Below are 16,841 nucleotides of genomic sequence, written 5' to 3'. Positions count from 1 at the left end.
TAAATATTTCTTCTTCGAAAAAAGTGATAAAATGTGAATTAAACAAAACTTGAGGGCTTTAATTTCCTATGAAAGTGTTAAATTACTTCCACATTTCCTGTTATATCGCAGCTGTGATAAAATTTATTTTAAATTGGTCATATGTAATGCATCATATGCATGGCATTGCAGAACCTGCATTCTCCCAAAGATTCTCTGAACAGAGAGGGAGAGTACACAACCAGACTGGTGTTGTCATGGCAAAGTATTTTGGCACAATTAGACTGGATAAGAATCCTTTTTTTTTGCATGAGCTGCTTTTTTCCACTTCTCCGTTCTCCTTCAATTTTGTACTGTCCAGAGCCAATATGGCAATTTCCCTGGACTGTCGAAGGTACGAGAGCAGCCTTGCTTTGAGGAGTAAACAAGCCCCTGGTTGACATTTTGCCATAGTGAAAACGCGGATAAGATCAGGAACTCGACAGGTGAGTTAACCGCCGGTGCTCCAAAATGTTTGTGCACTAGTGCTACCAAACGTATATATTTTAAAAAATTATTTGAATGAAGAAAATTAAAACACGAAAACGGCACTGGAAAATATTGTGCTTCAGCAGATAGCATCCGCTGCCCTGCACATCTGACATGCAGCCGATATTGGCCATGTAGCTACAGTGCTTTAATGAGCTAAAGCAGACTGTTCCAGTAATTGAGCCCAAGCAAAAATAACTCCTTGATGTTGGAACAAAACTCTTGTCAGTTACAAAGAACTGTGTACAATCTGACCACATAGGGTTAACCACTTGCAATTAATGCATCTCTAACTGATGCAGCAAAAATAAATTACTCAACAGCAGACAGTGGGTAATAGATAACAGACCATACCTTCTTCAGTGTGTTACAGAAAGTTATACAAAAATCCACAGAATGACCAGTAAAGAAATGCAAAGATGGCTGGGATATCTATTATTAAACAGTCTCAGACAGAGTTTAGTATGATCATATTAAAATATGCCAAAAAACAGCATCTTGTAAAAATAGATCTGAAGATCAACTTCTTAACATTAAAACAAAAATTTGGAAATATACAAAAATACAACTGAAGTAAAATGGGAAAAACATAAAAGGTTCAAACAAATAATATAAAAATGAATAAAAATCAAGTTAATACAAATCTTCATCATGTCATCAGAACCAACCCACGAGAGCAAGGTGTTAAGTTTACTGATGCTTTTGATAAGACCAAAAAACAACACTTGAACCTTTTATATCTTTGCTTCTGCTGCATTCAAATACACACCTCTATTCTGCTTCATTCAAAGCTGCAAAGAGCAATGTCACCTTGTTTGAAATTAAAAACTGACAGTATTTCCTGTTGCATTCAAAAGATGCTGACAAGACCCACCTTTCAAAGTATATGAACCGTGCAAAAATTAAATGCAGTGAAAAAAAATCACAAATAAAAGTCAAGCCTGTATCATATATACCATTTTTAAAAATGTTTTCCCACCAAAATAACATTCATCTATATCAAAGCATATATTTGAATAACATGCTTTCACTACTAGAGCAAAATGATTGCAAAGGCATAGTACGAGAAGTAGGAAATGGCCATCACACTTGTCCATTGTATGCACTGGACTGGGGAAGGTGACATTATTCTTATTGGCTACTTTGGTAGACATGCCACCTTTCATTTTTTGGGAGAAGACAGAGGGAAATAAATTCGTGCATATTGATTAAAAAGTCTGTCTCATAAGTATATAATGAATGGAATTGAAGGGAGATTTAGAAAGGCACCTAGAAGTAATAATATAGACTGCTCACTTTCAACTTGTGAACAATGTGACAAAGCAATTTTAAAAAGGCAATAGTACCGTGCAACAGTACAGTGCAACTCTACAGGAGATTGTGCCAGGGCTTTACTGTGCAATGATCAGCCCATACTTTGAGTACCACGTTTACTTCTGGTCACCACACCATGCATTGGGAAGGGTGTGAGAAAGCATCAAAAGTGATCTCGAATCTAAATGGTATGAGGCATCAGGAAAGATTACAGAGTTTGCACCTAATAGTCTAGAAAGAAAGAGAATATGTAGGAGGCTTTCATTGAAGTATAAAAGGTTAAATTGAATAAATAAGGTTAATCTATACTTGAAAGGCAAGCAAAAAAGTAGGGCTGAAGCAAAGATTCATATTTGTTGAAAATGAATTTAAACTAGGTATTAGGAAGATAAACACTTGGAACAGATTACCTTACATGGCAGTAGAGGAAAAAAAATCTGGGATATTCAAAATGTAATTGGATGCTGTGATGGGACAGTTAGGAGATTGAGATTTGTTGGCTGAATTTTCACAATATAGACACTTTCTATCTTCTTAAACTATTTGCACCTGAATAAATTGTTTAATATTGACTGTTAGATCACTTTGTTTTGGGAATGTTTTTCGTTCTTAGATTATAGGGCAGTACATACCCATCTCCAGTTTGAACACTGTATGTATTAGGGACATAAGTACAGGACCAGAAATGATCGTCAGTCCATGTGATCCATCCCAAATTGTAACAATGAAATGAATCTGGGCAGGAGAGGTTTGCTAAACTCTAGTGTTAATATAATTCATATGAGGGGAAAAAAATCTCCTCTCTGGCTATCCAGTGGGTGTTCAACAGGTACAGAATACCTTGTGAGGAAGCAGTCACTTTGCCTTCTCTGGGCCATGCAGATTGGCTGCCCTTAGTTGGGCGGAGGGCCAAGAAACATGGAAGCAAACCTGAGTGCAGTCGTAGGGCTCTCAGACCTACAGCTTTATTCTGTGTCCATTGAGATCAGGGACATCTGGCTGTTGATGGAGGTCAGATGCTAGAAGATCCCAATGACTCTTAAGATGCTAGCACTTTCCAACCTACCTGCAATGCCTTCAGCATGTCCCAGCCACCTCTGCGGATCCTCTGAACAGCAGGGGTCTTAGAGTAGCCATAGCACTGAATATTCATGAGTACCCAATGAGCAGAATTACAGGAAAATGAGGTGGGAGGTTGGAAATGCTCCCTTCTGCTTCTTGATACTAGTTACACTGGCCCTGTGCCTACTACAGGCTCAGGCTTAGTTTTAGATCATGGGAAAGCCCTAACAAAATATTTGAGCAAAGTAATGGGAGTGGAGACCTGCTGTAAAGGGTCTCTACCCCTTTCTCCTCTGCTCTGCACTGAAAATGCTAATTGCCAAGCCACAGGACAGAGGATGAAAAAGGCTAATGGAATGCTGGCCTTTATAGCTAAAAAAATAGAATACAAGGGATAGAAGTCAAAGTTCAGCTATACAAAGCCATGGTTAGACCATGCCTGGAGCACTGAGAGCAGTTTTTTTCACCACACCTTAGGAAGGTTATACTGACCTTGGAGGAAGTGCAGCGTAGATTTACTAGAATGATACCTGGACTCCAAGAGTTAAACTACGAGGAGATATTGAACAAACTAGGGTTGCATTCTCTGGAATTAAGAAGGTTAAGGGGTGATTTGATTGAAGTTTTCAAGTTATTAAGGAGAAATAGGTAGGTAGATGATGAAAACTATTTCTGCTAGCTGGGGAGTCTAAGACTAGGGCCATAGTCAAAAAATTAGAGCCTGACATTTCAGGAGTGAAATTAGAGAACACTTCTTCATGCAAAGGGTGGTAGAAGTCTGGAGCTCTTCCACAAATGGCAACTAATGGTAGATCAATTATTAATTTTAAATCTGAGATTGATAGATTTTTGTTATCCAAATGTATTAAGGGATATAGGGCAAAGATGGGTATATAGAGTTAGATCAACCATGATCTCATTTAGACAGGCTCGAGGGGCTAACTGGCCTGCTCCTGTTCCTATGTTTGTCTCCTATATTCTGCACATTTTCAGATGAAACAATCCTGATGGAAACATTATCAAATGATGGCATAAAACTGATCCAGTTACAAAATATTGTTTTTCTATGTGGTTTTGCAGTATCAGAGCATTAAAGAAATCCCATTAGAATAATACTATCATAAACCTGGGTATCTGAGTATTTTGGTGTCCAGTGAGCACACTTAGAAACATAGAAAATAGGTGCAGGAGTAGGCCATTTGGCCCTTCGAGCCTGCTCCGCCATTCATTATGATCATGGCTGATCATCCAACTCAGTAACCTGTTCCCGCTTTCCCCCATACCCTTTGATCCCTTTAGCCCAAGAGCGATATCTAACTCCTTCTTGAAAACATACAATGTTTTGGCCTCAACTGCTTTCTGTGGTAGCGAATTCCACAGGTTCATCACTCTCTGGGTGAAGAAATCTTTCCTCATCTCAGTCCTGAAAGGTTTACCCCGCATCCTTAGACTATGACCTCTGGTTCTGGATTCCCCCACCGTCGGGAACATCCTTCCTGCATCTACCCTGTCAAGTCCTGTTAGAATTTTACAGGTATTGAGGAGGATGGAGTCCCACAGTGCAATGAGAAAGTTTAGACAGGTGCAGTGAAATATTTTTTTTATTCGTTTGGGGGATGTGAGCATCGGTGGCTCGGCCAGCATTCATTACCCATCCCTAATTGCCCTTAAGAAGGTGGTGGTGAGCTGCCTTCTTGAACCACTGCAGTCCTTGGAGTGTAGGTACACCCACAGTGCTGTTAGAAAGAGAGTTCCAGGATTTTGACCCAGCGACAGCGAAGGAACGATGATATAGTTCCAAGTCAGGATGGTGTGTAGCTTGGAGAGGAACTTAAAGGTGGTGGTGTTCTCACGCATCTTCAGTCCTTGTCCTTCTAGGTGGTAGAGGTCACAGGTTTGGAAGGTGCTGTTGAAGAAGCCTTGGTGAGTTGCTGCAGTGCATCTTGTAGATGGTACACACTGCTGCCACTACGCATCGGTGGTGGAAGGAGTGAATGTTGAGGGTGGTGGATGGGGTGCCAACCAAGCAGGCTGCTTTGTCCTGGATGGTGTCGAGCTTCTTGAGTATTGTTGGAGCTGCACACATCCAAACAAATGGAGAGTATTTCATCACACTCTTGACTTGTACCTTGTAGATGGTGGACAGGCATTGGGGAGACAGGAGTTACTCGCTGCAGAATTCCCAGCCTCTGACCTGCTCTTGTAGCCACTGCATTTATGTGGCTACTCCAGTTCAGTTTCTGGTCGATGGTAACACCCAGGAAGTTGATAGTGGGAGATTCAGCGATGGTAATGCCATTGAATGTCATGGGAAGATGGTTAGATTCTCTTTTGCTTGAGGTGGTCATTGCCTGGCACTTGTGTGGCACAAATGTTATTACTACTAATCAGTCCAAGCCTGGATGTTGTCCAGGTCTTGCTGCATATGGACATGGCTGCTTCAGTATCTGAGGAGTCGCGAATGATGCTGAACATTGTGCAATCATCGGCGAACATCTCCACTTTTGACCTTATGATGGAAGGAAGGTCATTGATGAAGCAGCTGAAGATGGTTGGGACTAGGACACTACCCTGAGGAACTCCTGCAGTGATGTCCTGGGACTGAGATGAATGACCTCCAACAATCACAACCATCTTCCTTTGTGCCAGGCATGACTCCAACTGGCGGGGAGTTTTCCCCCTGATTCCCATTGATTCCAGTTTTGCTGAGGCTCCTTGATGCCATATTCAGCCAAATGCTACCTTGATGTCAAGGGCAGTCATTCTCACCTCACCTCTGGAATTCAACTCTTTTGTCCATGTTTGGACCAAGGCTGTGATGAGATCAGGAGCTGAGTGGCCCTGGTGGAACCCAAACTGAGCTTCAATGAGCAGGTTATTGCTGAGTAAATGTCGCTTGACAGCTCTCTCGATGATCCCTTCCATTACTTTGCTGATGATCGAGAGTAGACTGATAGGACAGTAACTGGCTGGGTTGGATTTGTCCTGCTTTTTGAGCGCAGGACATACCTGGACAATTTTCCACATTGCCATGTGGCTGCTAGTGTTGTACCTATACTAGAGCAGCCTGGCTAAGGGTGCGGTTAGTACTGGAGCACAAGTCTTCAGTACTATTGCTGGCATGTTGTCAGGGCCCATAGCCTTTGCAGTATCCTGTGCCTTCAGCTATTTCTTGATATCACGTGGAGCGAATCGGATTGGCTGAAGACTGGCATCTGTGATGCTGGGGACTTCAGGCGGAGACTGAGATGGATCATTCACTCGGCACTTCTGCCTGAAGATGGATGCAAATTCTTCAGCCTTGTCTTTTGCACTGATGTGCTGGGCTCCCCCCATCATTGAAGATATTTGTGGAGCCTCTTCTCCCTGTCAGTTGTTTAATTGTCTACCACCCTTTACAACAGGATGTGGCAAGACTGCAGAGCTTAGATCTGATCCATTGGTTGTGGGATCGCTTAGCCCTATCTATTGCACTCTGCTTCTGCTGTTTGGCATGCAAGTAGTCCTGTGTTGTAGCTTCACCAGGCCGACACCTCATTTTTAGGTATGCCTGGTGCTGCTCCTGGCATGCCCTCCTGCACTCTTCACTGAACCAAGAAATTGATTACATTATGAAGTGTGTTGCAATTAATATTTATCATTTAATGTCCTTAGTGTATAGTTTTCATAAACAATTATTGACAATAATTTCCAGCACAGGTTCAAAAAGCAAAAAGGAGCAGGAAGTGTTTGGGGATGTGATCTCTCTGTACGCTGTGCAGATCTTTAGGAGAGTGTTCTGAATTTATGAATTTGGATCAATCATATAACTGCCACCCCAGTACTATGCCTTTGGTTTGATGGTACACTCAGCAGTAATTACATCCAACCTGACCATTCGGGCAGTCACAATAATCTCATTGTTTTAACAGGAGGCTACTATCATACAGAATGACGAAAAGTGGGGTTACTTTAGTTTTGAATCAATAAAGTTGATACTTCAGTCTAAAATTGTATCAAATCAAATGGCATACAGAGTGACATCTATAATGGCACTTCTCAGAGTACAAAGTAACATCTTCAGAGTAAAAAGATGGAATAGTTTTACTGCTTTAACAGAGTTGATGAGCCGAATGGCCACCTTCTGTGCTGTACTATTCTATGACTCTATGAAATCGGCCACTGGGGAACTACTCAATTCAAACTGGGGAATGCTCAATAGAAATCAGAAAAGTGAAAAGCAAGGATAACACAATAGAAGACGGATTCCTCTAAATCCCACAAGACAACAAACTATGCATGACTTTTTTGACCTCAGAGATTTAAAATTTTATGATCCTGCCTTGCTTGAGTTGGCACATAAAAAGAGAACTGCATGCATTATTGTGCAAGGACAAGACATAGAAGCCAGTGCTTCCTGTTGGATTTTTAAGTTTACTGTTATGCCAAATGCTATTGCAACCGAGAGGGATGTTCCACAAAAATCACACTGGAACAACTCGGCCATCACCAGTGAAAGGAAACTGTACCAAAGTCTGACTTGTAACACTTTTCTGGTAAATTCACACCATTCTGCAGTGAGTACACAGGCAGCAAAATAATTCCATGCACTAGAATTTAAATAAAAGCAAAACCAAAACAAAACAAAAAATTTGCATGAGAAACATTTCAAGCATTTTTTTTCTGAGCTAAGTAGTTTGAAATGTAAGCTCAGTGACTGAGCAGTGTGATGTGCATTTAGTTCAGAAAAACCTGAAACACATAATAATATTAATTAACTGCAGTTCAATCATGCATTTGAGGCTTTGAACTGGACAACATCCAAATATATATATTTAAAACAAGAAAGCTTGAATAAAATATTCCCTTCATTTGACACTTAAAAAATGCTGGTTTGATGAACCACTGTCATAACTGTGCATTTTACAACAATACACCTTCAGGAACATGCGGAATGGTTAAAGTTAGAAAATAAAATGTAACTGATATTTTACACAATAAAAGATACATAATTTATGCTCAGCGTATATCAAAAGATAAACCATACGCAACTAAAGCAGCATTGTGATGTTGGCAACAATTAAGGACTTGGTCTTAGCATTAAAAAAATGTACAGTTGCCTCATTTTTTGCCTACATCACATTAAAGCAAAGTAGATGCTACAATGTAGTAGGCTGAGAGGCCTCTATCCTTTTGTTGGAATAAACATAAAAACACATTATTCAATAGCATTTTTTAAAAAATGGATAAAAGAACTAGGATGAAGACAAAATGCCAATGTTTAGCAGGATAGGGGGAGGAGCAAAGGGCAGTTGGATCAATACACTGATTATATTCATTAGGGAGTGGTTATGTCAAGTGCTAAATGCAAAACACATCAGGATACATCTGTGAGTTAGATGAGTGGTGCACCTGTATAAATCAGTCTCTTGTGGTGCATTCTATTTATACAGTACCTGTGCTGTGCAGTATGGGATTATGAAAGGAGCATCTCTCAAATAAAATTAGTAGAATTGATACCCATTTCAGTGATACTACAATTGATGATCAAGTATTGCAGTTGCAGTATCTACTGGTGACATTAGGGTAATATTACATCTGCAATCGTGCCATCTACACATAATCCACAAAGCATGGACCATTGGCTGGAACCACAACTATAGTGATCCACTGTTGTTGTACATATGAAATTATGATTGTAATGTAATATTATTGATAACCTTTGATTTCATTTACATACTCACTTTTCATTATATTATAATGAATTACTAATTGAGTCTGCAGTAACAATTTATATTATTGAAAAAATATTTTAGCTTGTATATGATATAATTCTAGGTTAATACTAAAAGCTCTCGTGAATTACAGCGGATGAAAGAAAATATTATAATAATGAATACAAGTTTTGAAATGAGCTCGCTAAATTCAACCTTGTGCAGACTTGTTAAAGGAAGCTTTTTTTAAAATATACTATTTCCGCAGGAGAAGCTGTTTATAGTTGGTATTAACACCTGTGACATTTACCGCTGTCATCTTTTGCCAAGTCCAAAATTGAACAGGGGACAGAATAAAGGGCAGGACATGCAGCTTTGATGCTTTCTTTACTGATAATGAAAACCTTAATAACTAATCCTTCTGCATTATAGAGTACAAAATCTGATCCATGAAGTTTCTGTACAAATGGTTAACACACTCTTATATTCCTGTGTGCTATGTTTATACAGGTTATAATTAACTTGATTAACACATGTTTAAAGATGAACACACAAGGAATGAAATACGAGCTTTGGAACTTCCAACCTCATAAAATGTAGAAGTGAAGAGAAAATAAAGGGCATTTTTAAAAAATGAAGGCTTTGGGTGTCTGGCTTCCATTTTAGAACTTCCAGACTACTCAAACACCCAGATTATCTAATGCAAATCCAGCCCACTGGCAACCATGTGGGATACTGTTTATGTTAGAACCATCAAAGTATAAACACTCCAAACGCAGTATGGGGTGGAGTGAAGCATTAATCAGTAGGCTTGCAAAAAAAAAAGAAAGCAAAAAGCAAGGTGCCACAAAAGTAAAACTGCCTGCAGTTGCAGAGTCAGTGCAAGAGGGACTCAGTAAAAAAACTGCAGGAAGATCTGTATTGAATCAGAAAAACTGTTATGTTCACAGCAACTGACAGCAAAAGACGGTAAAATATAGAACACACTATAATAATTAATAGCTGACAACAGATTATCATAAAATGCCTCAAATGGAAACTTTTATACTTTTTCTATATATAATACTGGGCACTTGCATTTACATTATGAAAGACGAATGTATAAAGTAGTGAATCCACAGCGAGTAGTTGAGGCACAAAAGGTTTTTGTGCGCTGATGCATTAAATTAAAGCTTCTGGGTCAGATGCTTCTGAGAGCCTTTCAATACAAGTCCAAACACCCTTACTCTTTCATGCTGGAGTCTTTCTAAGTGTCATGCACAATACCTTCAGCATCTCTCCACTGTTTGTAACAGCAACAAAGTGTTTTACAAGATGCCTTCGACGTTTGATATTAATCCTCTCATTCAAATTCACCTCCAGATTATCCATTGGAGTCAGTTTGTAATTCCCATTTGGGGTGAATGATGTTTGGGTGCCAGTGCCCAATCTCAGTCAAAGGCTCTTTCCTTTTCTTCTCATTCAGGATTAACACCTTTCTGCACCTTAAGGAAAAGTTCCTTGTTCCCATGTGGAATCTTCAAAACCACCTTGATCTTTCAAATCCTCTGAATGAAATATGTTCCACACTTTAGCCATACAATGAAAGCAGTCAGTGCTCACAGCCTACGTGTTAACCAAGGACTGGCCCTTGGAGCACCGAATTGTGAACTCCAACACTTTGCCATCCACTGGAGTTGGCACGCAGAAAACAAAAAAAAATACTTATGTTGTCGTGGTTACTTGACCCACAAAACTGGATGTTGAACAACAGAAGTTTAGGCCGCTTTTTTTTGCAAATTCAAAACCCCTTTTCCTCTGCATTTCTTTTATTTCTTTCTAGCAATGAGCCAGGGGTTTCCTCCCTTTAGATGAGGAAAGAAAAAGAAAGTTCAGAGGCCTAGGCCATAGGTCTGGTTGCACAAGACATTAGTGTTTGAAATTGTGAAGTGGTCACACATCTAGCACTTGTCAAACACTTCATGCACTTCTCTTTAGAACAGACACGACAGCAGAAAATCAGTGATGGAACTTTAGATGGAGGTTGTAAGCAAAGGCCAGTTATTTGCAATGGCAGCAGCTGAGGAGACTCCACAGTATTCATCTGCTTTAGTCTATTTGGTCACAACTACATGACAGAACTTGGTCCAGATATGCATCAATGGCACTTGTCCATGCAAAATACACAAACTGAGACAGCTCACAGGGAGCTCACGCGAACAACATTCCTACATTGTTTCTTTTTAACACTATGAGTCGCTGACTGAACTGTTCTATCAGTCAATGTATGATATGTAACTTCTTACTATAAAGAAGTAGAAGCAACTATGTGTGAACATGTTCTTGACTTTTTTTAAACTGTTACAACTATATAAATACAAAATATGGAGCATTATATACAAACTTCATGCTTTCGTGTTAGACTCATCACTGCAAAAAAAAAGACACACAAGCATTAAGTAAAACACATATTAGAAGATTAGTAATAACAAATTATCCAATCCTGTTGACCAACACATACTTTGAGGGCAGTGAACAAAAAGGGTTCCTAGTAAAACCAGCGATATGGCGACAGCTACATCACTTGGTTCCCAACCAGTCACTCATGTTTTTAATTCCAGTCGCACGCCGTACAAACATGGCTGCCACTTTACAGGGGTCATATTCTGCCAGCAATTAGGCTGAGCTGCTTCTAACTGGAGTGTTTTGCATTTAGAGGATGATTATATAGTAAGTGACCCACCAATGCCTCAATTTTAAAATTCTTATTCTCTAGTTCAAATCTCTCAATGGTTTCACCTGTCCCTATCTATCCTCTGCCAGCCCTACAACCCTCCAGAAACTTTGCATTCTTCCAATTCTGGCCCCTTGTGTATCGCCACCACCCCTTTCACCCCATCACTGCCTTCAGGTGCCTAGGCCTGTAAGCTCTGGAATTCCCTCTCTAAAATTCTCCACCTCTCTAATTCCCTTCTCCTTTAAAGAGCAGTCCTTAAAACCCTTACTTTGACCAAAATTTTAGTTACACCTCCTAATATTTCCTTCTTTGGCTTGGTGTCAATTTTAGTCTTATTACACTCCCACAAAACACTTTGGGATGTTTTGCTACTTTAAAGACACTATATAAATGCAAGTTCCTGTTTTTGTTTGATTTGATTTGATTTTGATTTGATTTAGAGATACAGCACTGAAACAGGCCCTTCAGCCCACCGAGTCTGTGCCAACCATTAACCACCCATTTATACTAATCCTACACTAATTCCATATTCCTACCACATCCTCACCTGTCCCTATATTCCCCTACCACCTACCTAGACTGGGAGCAATTTATAATGACCAATTTACCTATCAACCTGCAAGTCTTTTGGCTGTGGGAGGAAACCGGAGCACCCGGAGAAAACCCACGCAGACACAGGGAGAACTTGCAAACTCCACACAGGCAGTACCCAGAATTGAACCCGGGTCGCTGGAGCTGTGAGGCTGCAGTGCTAACCACTGCGCCACTGTGCCACCCTCTGTGCCACTGTGCCGCCCAACTGTTGTTGCAGTTCATTCCCTCTGCTAGTGGAGCAGTTTATATATCCACTCTATGAAAATTTATACACTGCTTATTGATGTATTTTACATAAAAAAACAGCCATTGGTGCTAAGTTTGTGCTTCACCTTGGGGTAGTGTGCTATTTTACTCTGCATTCTAGAAAGGAAAAAGGATTCATGTGGGAGCACATGTCATAAGAAATAGAAAACAGGAATTGGCTGGATGGGAGGGTGTAGCTTGTGTACAGAGTAAGGGTTCTCTGATGTGATCGTTGGGCAGAATCTGTGCGCTCTGGATAGCAGGGGATGTGATGTCCAATTGCAGGAGTGACCATTGACATGGAACCATCTTGCATAAAAACACTAAAAAATTGTGACAATGAATAACTGAGGCAACACTAATTGGCCTATAATTTCTTGGCTTATCACTGTCTCCTTTGCTGAAGAGGGAAGCCACAGTTGCACAAATTACCATTTCAAAGAAACTTGGAAAATAGTCAGATTGCCCCCGTATCCCTCAATCCTGGTGATTTCTCTACCTGAAGTTTGAATAACTATATTCATACTTTGGCCAGGAAATTATTTGAAACTGCTCCCCCTTTGCTGGTGTTATGCGGCAGTGTAGAAGGAGCTTTGAGGAATTTCCCGGTCTTTACTAACAGTTCTACACCGTGTTCTGATAGTTTTTGGGATGCTATCTAGCCACAAAGTCTCAATGCATTTTCAGGCTGTAACTCTTCCCCTGTTTATGCCAGGCAATAGAATTGACCGGCCCCCATCTCTAAATTAGTATTTACTATTTTCACCATAATAGCGAACAGTGAAATTTTCCCCAATATGACAAGTAAAAAGCAAATTACCAGGATATGTTTGTAATATGTTATCTGTGGTTAATGTTTCACTATCTTATATATGTTATCAGAGTTTATCTCCCTTTAAATAATTTTAAAAATCAGGCATTTCTTACCTTCTGCCAACATCCTGGCATCGGCAACCCATCTGGGCCCTATTTTAACCAAAGACAAAGACTTTGACTAGTATGCAGAAAGACAGGAAGAAGCAATAGCAGAGACAGGCACTCCTGCCAACTAATCTATTCAACCGAAGTATTGACCATCATTGCCAGTAAAAATGTTATGAACTCTGTAATTACCAATGTAGGGATTCAGTATCTAAAAGCAATTGTTCCAACGATAGCACATTATTCAACAATTTCCACATTACAGTGTTGACAAAACTGAAAGACTGATTCAGTTATCTAATGAATCTATGGCAGTTCTGTAGCTAACTTGGCAAGGAACAGTAGTTCTAACGGTACTCTTTTGGCACCTATTCTTGCAAACACAACAGCAGGCCAAGTGCTTATGCATACACAGAAAAATTTGCATAGAAAAAGAGTGTTTTTAATTGCCTTACTCTTGATAATTTTGAACATTGGTTTGGAGCTGTAGGTTTGTTTTCAATTTTGTTAAACTGACACTTGAAAATTTTGTTGCACTTTTGGAACTTTCTTTTGTGAGCTTTTGTAAGCAGGTTTTTCTTTTCTTTTCCCAATATTCTTCCCTCCTGAATGTGCTGACTTTTGTTGGTTTTGCCAGCATTGGCAGTTCCTGGGTTGTTATTTTTCATGTGTAAACCAGACAGTGTGGAAGGCTATTTAATAGTGGGAGGGTCAACATCCCAGCTGAGCCTCATCCTGTCCTTACCTGATTACGGTCAGTTGAGAAGTGAACAGTGGGAACCACCCACACCCCCTAACACCTGTCTAAAACACCACCTTCTCAGGGACAACTAGCTATAGCTATATAATGAATTTTTAAAAAGCAGTTTATATCATAAGTGTTCAGTATTAGATCAGTAGAATCTGTGAAAATACACCCATATCTCATTTTATGGTCCAGCCCCACGTATCACATGGGTAAGGTATGATTTTGTAATTCTGGTTATGTTCTGTGTTTATTTTTACTGAATGCAGTAGGCTAATTTGCTTGTATATTCTCATGCCTTTACATAGACTTTATTTTTAACACCTACAGTTCATGTGGGTAGAACTTGCATGGAGTTCTCAATCTCTCACTGTAACTGGCAGAAGGTTGGTGGAAGCCCTGCAAAGATGGAGAAATCTGGAGAACCCACATGGAAATTCCAGGCACATATATGAAATACAATACTCTCTCATCAAGAACATAGAATCATAGAATGGTTACAGCACAGGAGGCCATTCGGCTCATCATGTCTGTGCCAGCTCTCTGCAAGAGCAACTCACCTAGTCCCATTGCTGCACCTTTTCCCCAGAGCCCTGCAAATTTTTGCTCGTTGATTATCCAGTTCTCTTTTGAAGGCCTTGATTGAATCTTCCTCCACCACACCCTCAGGCAGTGCATTCCAAATCCTAACCAGTCACTGCGTAAAAATGTTTTTTCTCATGTCACTGTTGCTTCTGTTGCCAATCACCTTAAATCGGTGCCCCCTGCTACTCCACCCTTTTGCCAATGGAAACAGTTTCTCTCTATCTACTCTGTCCAGACCCCTCATGATTTTGAACACCTCTAGCAAATCTCCTCTTAATCTTCTCTTCTCCAAACAGAACAAACCCAGCTTCTCCAACCTATCCACAGGTTGAATTTTACCAGCCCCTCGACACTGCGGGTCGTGGCACGGGGGCTGGTAAAATTCTGCGGGGAGAGGCCGCGACATCGAGAAGGACCTGCCGCATATTACCGACGGCAGGGGGACCTTGGTGTGGCCCCCTGCCACCTGGCGGTGGGCCCTTCATCTCCATATGCAGATTTCCAATAAATAAATGCAAAATAACTTACCTGTCGTCCCACGCCGATTTTACGGCCTCCGTTCGGCCTTCGTGCACCATCGGAACTCCACACGGAGTTCTGAGGCAAGAACCTGGTGGGGAGGGGTGCGTAATAAAAATCTCAAGGTGGGAGGGATGGAGGAGCGGGGAAAACAATTTTTATTGGATGTGGGGATGGTGGGAAGGGGTTGAAGGGCAAAAGATTGAAGGTTGGGGGGGAAAGTTCGGGTATTTGAAAAATCAATTGATGGTCATTTCAGGCAATGAAATGACTATGGGGGGGTGGTGATTGGGGAAGGGCCTCGATCACTTACTTTTATATTTAATAAAAATCAATGTTGTTTTGACTTTATAAATTAAAATTAATTGTAAGGGCTTAAAGCCCTTTAAAAATGCCACTGGCGCCTGCACAGTGGTGGCGGATGCCATTGCCGGGGATGCGGTGGCTGCCCCCACACGTCATCAGGGGCCGGTGCTCCACCTCCTCTTTTTAAATGAGCCCCCACGCAGAATATCACGGGGGCTCCTCGGCGGCTGTTGAATGTGGGCACCCCGCTGAGTTTAAAGCCCAAAGAAAATTCAGCCCCACATAACTGAACTTCCTCATCCCTGGCATTCTCATGAATCTTTTCTGCACCCTCTTAATGCCTTCACATCTTTTCTAAAATGTGGTGCCCAGTACTGGATGCAATACTCCAGTTGAGGGCAAACTAGCGTTTTATACAGGTTTATCATAATTTCCTATCATAAGTCCAGGATCCCATATGCTTTATTAACCACTTTCTCAACCTGCCCTCCAACCTTCATTGATTTGTGCACATACATTCCCCAGGTTCCTGCACCCCCTTAAGAATTGTACCCTTTAATTTATATTGCCTCTCCTCATTCTTCCTACGAAAAGGAATCATTTCACACCTTTCTGCATTAATTTTCATCTACTGCCTGTCCGCCCATTACACCAGCCTGTCTTTGTCCCTTTGATGCTCTACACTATTCTCTTCACAGTTGACAATACTTCCAAGCTTTGTGTCATTTGCAGGTTTTGAAATTGTGCCCTGTACACCCAAGTCTAGGTCATTAATATATATCAGATTGGCTATGGTGGATTGGGAAACTACGTTAAAAGGTATGACAGTAGACAGGCAATGGCTAACATTTAAAGAACTAATGCATAGTTTACTACAAAAGTACATTCCTTTAATCCACAAAAACCTAGCAAGGAAAGTATTCCAACCGTGGCTAACGAAATAAATCAAGGATTGTATTAGAGCAAAGGAAGAGGTGTATAAAGTTGCCAAAAACAAATAGTAAGCCTGAGGATTGGGAGCATTTTAGAATTTTGCAAAGGAGGACCAAGAAAAAGAGTAAGAAAGGGAAAACAGAATATGAGAGTAAACTAGCAAGAACCATAAAAACGGACTGTAAAAGCTTCTAGAGGTATGTAAAAAGGAAAAGATTAACTAAAACAAATGTGGGTCCATTACAAGCAGAGTCAGCATAATTTATAACGGGTATTAAGGAAGTGGCAGAGAAACTAAACAAATACTTCGGGCTGAATTTTAATGGCTTGCCGCCGTTGTCGGCAGCGAGCTTGAAAAAATGCGCGGCACACGCACAAGACCTGCACAGCAGCTCGTTAACATGGAGGGGTGTGGAACGCCTGTCCCTAATGATGAAGAGGGGGTGGGCAGTCGTCCCGGCAACACATCCAGTGCCACCACGCAGGCACCATTTTTAAAGAGCTTCAAGCCCTTCAGTTGAATTAAAATTTTTAAAGACATATTCATTTCACAGTGAAATAAAAAAAATAAAATAAAAGCTGGATACCCCTCTCCCAGCCCCCGAATGACCACACACTTTATTTTTGGGCTTATCCCATCAAAAAAACTTTTCTTCCCAACCCAAACTTCCTCCATTAATTTCATTACTTTTGCCCTTCA

At 40.6% G+C, this 16,841-nt stretch overlaps 1 protein-coding gene and 1 long non-coding RNA gene across 2 annotated transcripts in view; one reads left to right on the top strand and one right to left on the bottom strand.

The window, feature by feature from the left end:
- Nucleotides 1–338: 338 nt before the first annotated feature.
- Nucleotides 339–16,841, top strand: part of LOC137348401 (uncharacterized) — a 64,102-nt gene continuing 47,599 nt past the window's right edge. Inside the window, exon 1 of the long non-coding RNA XR_010969111.1 lies at nucleotides 339–464. This is a non-coding gene — a long non-coding RNA (uncharacterized lncRNA). The remainder of the gene's footprint in view (nucleotides 465–16,841) is intronic.
- LOC137362449 (collagen alpha-1(XXV) chain-like) overlaps nucleotides 10,707–16,841 on the bottom strand; it is a 42,526-nt gene continuing 36,391 nt past the window's right edge. Inside the window, exons 8-9 of the mRNA XM_068026863.1 lie at nucleotides 13,060–13,098; nucleotides 10,707–10,985 (exon numbers count right to left, since the gene is read on the bottom strand). Of these exons, the coding sequence (XP_067882964.1) occupies nucleotides 10,983–10,985; nucleotides 13,060–13,098 (42 nt within the window). The 3' untranslated portion in view covers nucleotides 10,707–10,982. The remainder of the gene's footprint in view (nucleotides 10,986–13,059; nucleotides 13,099–16,841) is intronic.

Source organism: Heterodontus francisci, chromosome 1, assembly GCF_036365525.1.
Source record: "Heterodontus francisci isolate sHetFra1 chromosome 1, sHetFra1.hap1, whole genome shotgun sequence".
NCBI lineage: Eukaryota > Metazoa > Chordata > Chondrichthyes > Heterodontiformes > Heterodontidae > Heterodontus > Heterodontus francisci.
This window is presented reverse-complemented; position numbering and strand designations above follow the sequence as displayed.